This window comes from Hyperolius riggenbachi, chromosome 2 (genome assembly GCF_040937935.1).
Source record: "Hyperolius riggenbachi isolate aHypRig1 chromosome 2, aHypRig1.pri, whole genome shotgun sequence".
In the NCBI taxonomy this organism is placed as follows: Eukaryota; Metazoa; Chordata; class Amphibia; order Anura; family Hyperoliidae; genus Hyperolius; species Hyperolius riggenbachi.
The window spans coordinates 117,766,212-117,778,719 of NC_090647.1; the positions used below are offsets into that span (position 1 = coordinate 117,766,212).

The 12,508-nt window shown below is 44.3% G+C and overlaps 1 protein-coding gene across 1 annotated transcript in view; it reads left to right on the forward strand.

Moving 5' to 3' along the window:
- Positions 1-12,508, forward strand: part of GPD1 (glycerol-3-phosphate dehydrogenase 1) — a 107,189-nt gene that overhangs the window by 85,375 nt on the left and 9,306 nt on the right. Inside the window, exon 7 of the mRNA XM_068265110.1 lies at positions 4,704-4,810. Coding sequence (XP_068121211.1) covers positions 4,704-4,810 — 107 coding nt within the window. The remainder of the gene's footprint in view (positions 1-4,703; positions 4,811-12,508) is intronic.

The window sequence follows — 12,508 nt, forward strand, 5'->3', positions numbered from 1 at the left end:
AGCATCATCACCAGTCAGGCCAGCATTTACTTCAACCAGCCAAGCACAGCCCAGCATTACCGCCAGCCAGGTCACAGCATCACCCCCAGCCACAGCTTCACTGCCAGGCCTTTCAGCCCACACATCATCCCCAATCCAGCCAAAAACAGTATTGCCAGGCACAGCATCCAGTATAGGAGAGTTCAGAAGCCAGGTGAGAGGTGTCTACCATATTAAGGGGCATTCTGCCTATTTTTTTTTTTAACAAATCATTTTATTGATTTTAATACAACAAAACAGTGCCGAGAGGCCACAACAGGACAGAATTAAGCTTAGATACAATCAGAGGTCAACAATATCATATTCTAGTACATAGTGGCTTCTTCCTAGAGATTCTTTTAAGAATTGTTCATAGAGTCCAGGGAGCCCAAATTGTATCAGGAGCATTAGATACTTCGTCCGAACTTAATTATAGTCCATCAAATTATAACCTCTGTATTAATGCAGGGTATGCCTATTTATGTGAAATACTGTCTATTTATGTGCCTCATGACTGCTGAATTTGTCTTGTTGGGGGTCACATGATTGCGAACTGCGAGACTATGGGAAAAGCTGAATCATCATCATATGAGACAATAGCATTAAACCTACTGTTTTAGCTTTTTAAAACAATTTCATCCATCCTACTACTGAAAAAAAAAATGTATTAATTTTTTTTTTATAAACTCCCAGTTTTATTTTCTGTTTATCTTCACAGTTTATTTTCAACTTGGATTTTCCATAATGTTCATGTATGTGTTAAAACGTTTGTACAGTATTTAGTTTAAATTGCTGTTGCCACTGTGTGATAGGTGACTTTTGAGTTGCAGTTTGGGCACTCTGCCTCCAAAAGGTTTGCCACCACTGTCCTAATCTAATGTCCCACTATTGCTAAGTTCATGTAAATTTGTCTCCACCCATGACCACACCCACATTCTGGTCCATGGCCACACCTATTTTTCGCTTCGCGTACCGCGCAACGTAACCCTCATATTTTTCGGCTCGCTAGCTGCAGTGTGCTGATCTCTGTTGCCTACAGTATGTACAATATAAGCTGTTCTCTAGTGCCTGCACTGTGTGCTGGTCTACCTCCAGTGTGTACAATATAAGGTGTTAAGGTGGCCACACACCATACAATTTTTTAAATATCTGTTCAATTTAAGAATTGCAATCACTTTTTCTGACTAACATTTCAAATATCTGACCAATGTACCACACACCTATGTTCAATTTTTTACCAATTATGATAAAAATGATTGGAAACTCTGACAAAATTTGCTAGGGTGTGTGTATATTAATAAATTGACAATCTTAACACACCATACAATCTTTAGAAAGATTGAAGAAAAATATCTGGCATTCCGGATCGATAAAAAGAAAGCTGATCAGATTTTTCAGTCGAATGAAAAAAAATATCCGATCGTTTTTTTATCGAATTGCCGTAAAATTTGATCATTTTATTGTATCGTGTGTGTGGCCACCTTTACTCTGTGCCTTTACTGATTGTAAACCAGCTGTATTGTATGGTAATCCCTGCTACTTTCAATATGTACAATATAAGCTGTAAAGCCTGGTACACACATACAATTGTGATTAGCTAATTTTAGCTTTGTTCATCAAATTCATTCTGTTGACCCCCTTACTCCATGGGGGTGGTAAAATTGGTCAGTGATTGACCAATCAAAATTGTATGTGCGTATACAGCTTTGATCTATGCCTATACTGATTGTAAATTATCTAAAAGGACAGGGGGCTCCATCCAACATTTCGATGGGCAGGCCTGTTATCTGTAGCTTACACCGCTGCTAAGTTCATGTACATTTGGCCCCACCCATGGCCACGCCCACTCACTGTGCGGGCCACATATACCCCCCACCTAGTGCCCACAGGTGCTCTCGATCTCCAAGAACCCTAGGAACGCCCCTGGTTCACAGACAGGAAACTGCCAGGAACATGGTCCTCAGTTTCCTGTGGGAGGGGTTTCGCCGCAATATCAGCCATAGAGGGCCCCCTAAAGATCAGTATGCGAAAAGGAATAGATTTCTCATGTAAAAGGTGGTATTAGCTACTGATTGGGATGAAGTTCAATTCTTGGTTACGGTTTCTCTTTAAGTCTGTAAAACAAGCTGTCTGGATAATAAACGTTAGGTTTTTTTTTTTTTTTTCATAAGCATTTTAGCTTCCAGGAATGTATGGTTTTGTAGCGAGGAAATGTCCAAATGTACGTTAATTTGACATTATATTGTGTGGCTAGCAGCAGAACAATGTTTTTTTTTTTTCATCACTGCCGGCTACATGTTAGCAGTGATTCAGCCAGCAGTGATGTTGCACATCACTATCCTGAGAATGGTATATACAGTGCTGAACATAATTATTCATACCCCTGGCAAATTTTGACTTAAAGAAATACTATCAATGCCCACGTGTTCTAAAATGACTGTACAAATAATGTCTAAGTAGCTGTGTAAACATTTTTCCTACTTTTTCATGTTAAATATCAGAGGCAAAAGCTGTAATTCATTGTGTGTAGGATTCAGCTCTATTGGGACAAATCACTTGCAGAAGGGGTGTCTGCTTCAATGCACATCAGTGTTGCATATCAGACTACAGAGTCTTATTTTCTCTGAAAGCAAAAACCGTATCAGAAGCTGTGACAATTAGGGCCCGTTTCCACTATCGCGAATCTGCATGCGTTTCCTGCATGCAGATTCGCACAGCCAATACAAGTGGATTGGCCTGTTTCCACTTGTCAGTTTTCCTGAGCGTTTTTTCTGTGCAGGATTTTTCTGCGCGGCAGAGCCCTCAATTTTGCCTGCGTGTGGAATGCATGCGAATCGCCGCTAATGTATTTAATAGGGAAATCACCTGCGGCTTTGGTATGCGAATTTTCATGCGAATTCGCAAGCGACTGCATGAAAATTCGTATACACCCGCATGCAAATTTTTACTGCGGCGATTCGCACCGCACAAGTGGAAACGGGCCCTGACAAATGTTAACAAGTTAACATTTCCTCTGCTCTCTTCAGACACTTCGGTCAGAAACGCAGGACACTGAAGCTGCAGCTATAGGGAGCTTTCACTCTCACACACAGTTATACACAGGGTTAACTGATCAAGTGTGAGGGGAATTTCCCCTCTCCTCATGGCTCATTCTGCCGTCAGTTTTGGCTTTAGTAAAGTTTGAAAGTATTTTGATAACTGTAAACAAAGAGGTTGCCAGTGAAATGTATACACCAGTACGGAGCAGCGCTTCCTAAACCATTCCTATCTCAATTGAAAAAAATATGTAGATCGATAGTGTTACTTTTATTCAACCAGCAAGTCATTTTTTTTGATGGGAAATGGACAGGTGTCTCCCAAAAGATAAAGACTATGTACAAGAGGCATTATGGGGGGGGGGGGGGGGGAACTATTTCTCATCTTTTATTTACATTTGAGAGAAAAGTGTCATTCATACCCTTCTCAGTTATCCATATAAAAGCCTTTATTGGCTATTACAACAATCAAATTCCTATAATTGTAGACCAGCTTTTTGCATGTCTCCACAGGTATTTTTGCCCATTCATCTTTAGCAATGAGCTTAAATCTTTCAGGTTGAAGGGTCTTCTTGCCATCACCCTTGCCATCACCCTGATCTTTAGTTCCATCTACAGATTCCCAATTGAATTCAAGTCTGGACTCTGGCTGGGCCACTCCAAAACATTAATGTTGTCTGCTAACCGTTTCTTCACCACTTTTTTGTGTGTTTTGGGTCATCGTCATGCTGAAGTGTCCACTGGTGCCCAATGCCAAGTTTCTTTGCGGACTGCAGACTGCCTGATGTTGTTGAGAATCCTAATGTATTGCTCTTTTTTTCATGGTGCCATTTACTGTGATTAGGATCCCTGGTCCATTGGCTGAAAAACACCCCCAAAGCATTAGGTTCCCTCCTCCATGTTTGACAGTGGGGATGGTGTTCTTTATGTTGAAGGAAACAGCATTGTGACCAAACAATTACATTTTTGTTTCACTGACCATAACACAGAAGACTAGAAGTCGTCTTCTTTTGTCCAGATGAGCATTTGGAAAGGCCAAGCAAGCTTTTGTGTGCCTTATCTGGAGAAGTGGTGTTCTCCTTGTCCTGCATCAGTGGAACCCAGTAGTGTGCAGTGTCTGTTGGATTGTCTGCCTTGAGACATTGCCACCAGCAGAGCCCAGATTCACCAGGGTGGCCTTGGTGGGGATCCTTGGATTTTTTTTCACCTCTCACTATCCTCCTGGCCAGCACAAGTGTCACTTTTGGCTTCTGACCACGTCCTCTTAGATTTTCCACAGTATTTTAATAAATATTTTAATAATACTTTGCACTGTAGTCAGTGGAACTTGAAAACATTTATTAATGGCCTTGTAGCCCTTTCCTGACTTGTTAGCAGCCACAATGCACAGCCAGAGGTCCTCACTGAGCTCCTTTGTCTCGGCCATGACTGTCCACAATGGTACTTACACTCGGAATGCATGGAACAAAGAACCTAGCAATCCGGATCACCAAAAGAGGCCAGCCCAGTCACCGTAATCCAGACTTTGCCACCACAGAAAATAAAGTATTTACTGTATATTAGTACTGAGCTTAAATGTTTGTGGGTGATGGGGACAGTGAGCAAATACATTTTGGAATTTGTCTTTACAAGCTTACTTTTTCATTGCAGTCCATAGAGCAACTAGAGAAGGAAATGCTGAACGGACAGAAACTCCAGGGACCACAAACGTCAGCAGAGCTCAATCATATTCTCAAGAGCAAAAACATGGTGGAGAAGTAAGTAGCCAAGCAGGGTTAGTGTGTTCCTAAAGCTTTTGTTTTAGCTCAGCAGTGTGCATAATCTGTGACAGGGAGGACAGAGCATATGGGGTTTCCTATGCTGAAGGGTTTACTGCAGTTTGGACATGTCATGTTTTTCTACATCACTATAGGTGCATACACACATCAGACTATAGTCTTTGGAAAATGAAAGATCACAGACCAATCTTACCACCCTTCTTGTAGTATGAGAGCCATACTCTACACAGTCTTTTCTATGGAGCTGAACTCCACATCAGAAAAAAAAATGCTGCACACAAAGATGCTGTACAGACACAAACGATCAGTATCTGCAAAAGATCTGTTCCTGCCAAAAATCCATTCCTGCAAATTGCAATGATAGTCTGAGATCTGCAGATCATCATACACACATGATTTAACTGACATTCATCTGCAGATCAGATCCACCAGGATGGATTTTCAGATCTGCGGATGATTGCTTGGTCTGCAGATGAATGTCAGTTAAATCATGTGTGTATGATGATCTGCAGATCTCATAGACTATCATTGCAATTTGCAGGAAATGATTTTTGGGAGGAACAGATCTTTTGCAGATACTGATCTTTTGTGTCTGTACAGCATCTGTGTGTGCAGCATCTTGCAAAGATTTTTTTCTGATGGGGAGTTCAGCTCCATAGAAAAGACTGTGAAGGTATGGCTCTCATACTACATGAAGGGTGGTAAGATTGGTCTGTGATCTTGGTTTGTGATAGTCCAAAGACTATAGTCTGATGTGTGTATGAGCCTTATGACTCCTCTAGGAGCTGGTTGGAGGGAGAATCCTGTTTTGCAGGGTGCGCCTACCATCCAGCATCTCAGGATATTGCTATAAAATTCTTATCATGACAACCTAACCTCCATAGACCTACCTGGGTAATGGAGAAGTGATGGGATGGAAGGCAGTGCTAGCACTACATAACTTCATATCCTCCTCTTTACTAAAGAATACCCAGATAGCTCCTGGTGGCCCAAACTCACTTGGAAAGTATGTGGCTAAAAGAGTAGGGGTGATCAATGAGATGCAAATATTTCCGAGTTCATGCAGGATTATGTAATTTTTATGCAAATATATGCAGCTTGAAAATAAACCAATCCATTTAAACCTTGGAGGGACTTGATGAGTCAATTTTCAAGATGCATAAATTTGCACACCGTTACATAATTCTGCATGAAATATTTGCATCTCATTGATCATCCCTATAAGAGACTGAAAAGTCCTATAACTAAAAATCAACGCTGAGTATAAGGGGCAAAATAATATTCCGCATCCTTTTTTCTTTGTGATCTATTGTTTCCTTTAAAGTATCCTTGTGATCTCTAGCAAAGGCAATCTGAGAGAAATCATCTAAGCCGCCATCTTTTTTTTCCTTTTTAAAACCTGCCAGTGGCCTGACTGTTAGGAGCCCTTTCCATTAAAATCACATACTCGCAGCAAGCCAGGGCTATCTTACCTTTTCCACTGGTCATGTTTCGATCCAATTTTTAGATCATGCACAATCTGCCAATTGCAAGGGCACTGCAATGATCATGGTAATTGTGGTGGTCTTCGCCAGTTGCATTGCATGCAGCATTTTTCATATTTTATTTTGCCATTTGGTCAAAATGTTTTATCCCATCAGAAATCCTAGACAAAGGTGTACAGTGTGAATGTCTGACACATGCAGTAATCTTGTCAAATACACATGCAGTATAATGAGAAAATCGCAATGTGACTTCTCATGCCTGTGTACAGGTGTCCTTCAAGACTCATTGGGCCAGATTTATCAAAGCATTACCGGCAGGTTTTTCTTCTTAAACTGTTCTAACCAGCAGGGAGAACAGTTCTGCATGATAAGAATTCTTAAATCCTAGGTAATAGTGGCAGTTTAGCATGAATTTCTAGAGCTGCACTACAGTTAGGAAAAGTGCAAATCCATCCCTAAACTGTTGCAGATTAAAAAGTGCTTGATAGTACAGAGATAGACAGTGCAGAGTGCAAGCTAGACATGATTTGTGAAGTGCTCCTCCCACCTGCTTAATTCCTCCTCAAAGCCTGCTGGTATCAATACAGCAGATGTATTGGTTACCACACACTGCACTGTCTGAGAGACCTTCCTAACTAGGTGTTAGGAAGGTCTCTCAGACAGTGCAGTGTGTGAGGGAAATTGCTGTTGCTTTTTTACAACTGTTTCAGAAAGGAAACTGGCACTGCACTATCTAGTGATTTCTTAAGATGTCTGAGGCAGTTCTGCACGGATTTCTACAAACCTACCAATATTTTGTCTCAAACACTCTTGATAAATGTCCCCCACAGATTGTTAATAACCATTCAGAAATGTGGGGAAAACATGCTTTCCACTCTTATTTCCCACCGTGACTAACTCATGTATGCCTCTCCTCACCCCTCTCTGTAGGACAGGCCAGCTGATGTTTTTTTTTTTTTTTGCATGGGAATCAGCCACCTGAAATAATCACAAAGGATTGTCAAATGCCTACTGAGGGTAGAAACACACTAAGCAGAATCCCGTATGCGTTTTCCACTATGTGCTATGGAAAACGCATATGCGATTCTGTCTAGTGTGTCAGTTTCAGCCACGCTTATGGAAACACGATTGCAGGGACATCAGAGTGCATAGACTGTATTCTGTTACCATACATGCACTGATTCACCACTGAATCGCAGTGCATGGTTGCACACATTTTGGGGCGATTGTGCCCGCGATTCCATTCATTATAATGAATGGGATTGCAAGCGCCGCCCCCAGAGGAGTCTCGTGCAACGCAGAGCTGTGCTGACTCCCTTCCCCATCAGTTTACTCCTCAGTTTTTGGATCTCCTCAATCGCTGCTGGGCTCAGGAACTAGCGCCAGTATAAAGCTCAGAGCCTCAGCAGAAGCATAGGGCTCCCATTGGATTGCAAAAGACCAATGGGAATCCTCCCAAGCTTCAGGAAGGATTCTCATTGGTTCATGGTGTTGGACTCGAATGGCTTCAATCTGGGAACGAGCATAAACTCCAGGCAATGAGACCTGGTTTTTCATTATACATGATGGGAATGAAGGAGTCACTTTAGCTGATTGACATGCAGTAAGCTGTAATTTGGATGCCTGGGGAAGTTTCAATCTTCCTATCCCTACTGTCTTATTAAAATCAGATGTTCCTTATTGTGAGCCTCTTTCTGTAAAGTACATTTGGAGAAGCTAGTTGTTGTTGTTGTTGTTGTTTGCTTAATCTATTATTAACAGTTGTGTGCACTGCCTGGATGTGGAGACTTTCTGAAATGAAAGACGTGAAGCAGCAGCTGTCAGTCATCAGACTTCCCATAGTCCCCACATCAATAGCTGGCACAGCGGGTCCTTGTTCTCCTCCTAGAGATGTGGAGAGCTCTGCCGGCTGATACTAAATTTGGTAACAGCAGGGAGCAGGATACATGTCTTCCAGTAATACAAAGAATCGCAGCATCAAATTAACAGCCAGTGCAGTCTTATCAGTGGGACAGTGTGTGTCTCTGCTGGCTGTGCAGATTAGGATGTACCTTCACTGAAGTGTTGGTTGCAGAAAAGCACTTGGAGATCAGTACACCAAAAACTTTTAAAGTAAATCTGTAATTCTAAAAAGTTAGATACTTGTCTCGTTGGGGGAAGCCTCAATAGAAGGAAGCATCTTTATCCTCCAGAGGCTTTCCACGTCCTCCTCCTGATCACCGTTCCAGTGCTGGGACCTTCTGGAAGTTTGCGGCTGCGCTCCAATCCATGAACAAGCGTACATGGATCCAGAGGCCTGTCCATTCGGGACACCATAAACTAGAGGCCTGCGCGGGTCCACTTTTTCATACCCACACCCGACCCGCGACCCGTTTTCTGGTGAATTTGATACCCGCAGAACCGCTACCCGCACGCGACCCGCTTTTTTACATTTTCTTCTAAAGTGCACATTTAAAGTAATATTTAAAGTAAGCAAAAGACACAGTCAGAATTAACATGTTTGCTTTCACTACCCGTGACCCGTACCCGAAGACCGATACCCGCAACTCGCTACCCGACCCGCAGCTTAAATCGACCTGCATTTCGGGTTACCCGTGGGTACCCGACCCGCTGCAGGCCTCTACCATAAACTGCAGGCCGATTCCTGAAAGATTTTTTACTTAAAATCAATTGTGAATCTCCCTAGTGAGGTCGCCCTGGCCGCTGTACCCCCAAATGAGGATGTACCCCCCCTACCTCATGCCCATGCATGAATACTTTACCTGTCGATGTCCGCCACGGTCTGTCTCCTCATCTCTTCCTCCTCACACGCGGTTGCCAGCGTATTGCACAAGGGCAATGTGTGTGAGGAACAGTGCAGAGACTGAAAATTGTGCAAAAGGTGGATCAGCGCATCACCAGGCCGCCTCTGAATGGCCTCCAATCAGAGGTGCGCTGAGCCCCCCCAGAAACTGCAAACGCACCTTGAACCCAAACAGAAGCTCTGCATATACACCAAAAGCAAAACTGTTAAGTGGGAGCAGCTGACCAAAATTGAATTAAATTAGTACATTGCAAGGAAATTAACAGCGCTACTTAAAACCAGACAAGTGCCTACCTGCAAGAGAGTGCAAGCCCCACTTGTGGGATAAAATACACACCTAGCATACACATGACTTGTCTACCAATGAAGGATGTTGGTTTCCTGTAACAGCTTGCATGCAACTTGTTAAGTACTCATCCCTCCCACTGCGAAGAAGTCATCCTCATATGGGAGGGGACCTAACACTAACTAAATCCTAACCTATGTATATGCATAGCCTGGGTGCGGACAACCAACTGCAGAGTGCAGAGACTGAGCCAGTGACAGAGTACGAGAGAAATCTGCACAGGATACAGCCTTAATGGCTTATTCTGCTCCTGCACAAATTCCCATCAATGTTAAATACTTCCAGGCCGCCATGGATGGTGGGAAATGAAATAATTCGGCTTCCAGCAATTGCTGGAAGCCGAATTATTGTGTTTTTTTATAAGTAACTTCAGCAGCGTCTTCTGACGGTGCCGAAGTTGCTCACTGCTGCGTCCAAGTTTCCTGCGCTGGAATGAAGTGTTCGGTGACTGATGCCAACAGGTAAAGTATTCATACACAGGCACCATTTTGGGCTAAATTTGGTTGCTTTGTCAATCAAACATGCTCTTGGTGGCACTGATTTTTCATTCGATTATAATTGTTAAATCTGATGGTCGATCGGCCTGTAAGTCATGTAATGTCCGGGCACCTTAAGTTTACTTTTAGGTCTTTCTTCAGATAAACTTTAAAAGCACCGCCTGTTTGTCACAGGAGGCCCTGGTGGTCAGACCGCAAATGGCCTTCCAAACGGTGCCAGCGCACGGATCGTGCGAACTCTGGTCGCAGTCAATGCGCAGGAACCGTTGGGAATTAGCCGCAGACAAACCAGAAGGGAGCCTGTGAGTTACAGGTAATTACAACTTGCACACACGATTCCAGGGTATCTGCCACCACCTCTGTTACCATGGGACAGAGGAGCCCGCTGCCTGTCTGAGCCTAGATCTACAAATAAAAACGGTTAAAACGCTGTATTCTGTCTAGCCAACAACAACCAATAGTAGCGTCTCTTCAGAGACCCGGAATCAGTTCTGTGCGTGCTGAATAGTAGGGTAGCTAGAACAACAACTGACGATAGCGTCGGTTTATTGAAAGCAATATAAATTAATATATACAGACCATTATTAAAATCAACAATTATTAAAACAGTAATAGCCAGTATGAAAAATAAAAGAAGGGAGAAAAAATACTTAGTTCCTGGAAAGATGTCCTTTAGTGGGAAAACTTTTAAAGTTCTTGGTTTCAATCAAAGTTCAGAGTTCAGACCAGGTGGATGCCAGCATATCCTCAAGCTGGCACAGATGAAATCAATATGATGTTTCAGGGTGGAGGACACTGAGTTTGGGTCCTCTGCCATTCTTATGCCCCTGATTCAGTAGGAGGGAGTGAGGGCGGGGAGCCACACATCCCCTTAGAAGATGAGATGAGCCCTCCCCTTGTCCTGGGGACCAGAAATCATATCTAACCATACATGGGCTCTATCTCACAGAACGGTACAGGTCAGGGTAGATTTATTAACATTTTCAGGTCTCTCGATTTACCCAGCGCCCTGAGACCAGACATGAGAGGTGGGACCCCTGTGGTATAATCAGGGCACTTTCAAACTGCCTAACTGGCAGTCTTTACCTCAGAATGTTCTGAAACTTCCTCAGAATCAGCACCGGGACTCATGCTACACTTCCCCCACGTTTGGCGAAGCTGCCATCTCAGGAACCCCAGAAATATGACAGATCTGGGAAGTTATGGATTATGCTATGAGACTCAGGTTATTCAGGATGTGTGCTAGCTGCTAGCAGCTGGCATGCCTTTGATCCTTACCAGGGAGCAAGGTGTCAAGACCTCCCGGGGATTCGTAGCCTGCCTGGCTGAACCTAGACCTCCTTATCACTCTTTGGTTAAATAACCTCTACATGAGATCAGCTAGGTGTCACCTGGTTCCCAGAACAGAAAAGGGAATTCATGCCTCCATGTTATTCTGCCTTCCACAGGGAATATGTCCAAGCTAATTAACACCTCCCCCCAGGCTCTTACTCAGCTAAGACAAATCCCCCAGCTGTTCCTAGGCAGAGGGAGACTACACATCAAATCTTGGTTTAACAATTTGTGTCGCAAAGCGACCGCAATTGCGTTTTGGCCGACTGGGCGTCGCCCGGCGTCACACCTCCCCCTCCTGACGCTGTGTAGGGGGGTGTCACCAAGACATCCTCCGTAGCAGCCATTGGCGCGGTTGGGTCTAGTTCCCCCTGACACCGGGACAGCCCATCGGCGTTTTGGTGTCGGCTGCCTGCTTTAGTGTTGGATCGTAAAGTCGTACTGTTGCAATGACAGGCTCCACCGTAGGAGCTTGCCATTGGTCCCAGCAGTACGGTTTAGCCAACTGAGGGGGTTATGGTCGGTAATGATCGTGAAAGAGCGGCCGTACAGATACGATTGTAGTTTCTGTAGGGCCCACACAATCGCTAGGCACTCCTTTTCAGTTGTGGAGTAGGCTACCTCTCGGGGCAGGAGCTTCCGGCTCAGGTAGAGGATAGGGTGTTCATCTCCCTCTCCATTCACCTAGCTGAGGACTGCGCCGAGACCGTAGTCAGAGGCATCGGTTTGCACAACAAACCGACGACTGAAATCCAGGGCTTGAAGCACAGGGGCACTCGCGAGTGCCTGCTTCAACGCTTGGAAGGCGTTCTCGCAAGCGGGGGTCCAGCTAACAACCTTGGTGTATTTCTTGCTAGTGGCATCGGTCAGGGGCTTCGCCAGGGTACTATAGGCTGGAACAAATTTCCTATAGTAGCCGGCGGTCCCCAGGAACGCCTGGACCTGCTTTTTCGTGATAGGCCGAGGCCATGCCAGGATGGCGTCAACCTTTCCCGTGTCAGGTTTCAGGGTGTTACCCCCCCCCCCCCCCACCCGGTGACCTAAGTACTGCACCTCGGTCATACCAATCTGACACTTACTCGGCTTAACTGTCAGATTGGCTGCGGCCAGCCTCTCTAGTACCTGGGACAGGTGTTTGAGGTGTTCCTCCCAGGTGGGGCTGAACACCGCAATGTCATCCAAGTACGCTACAGCGAACCCTTGCAGTCCCTCCAG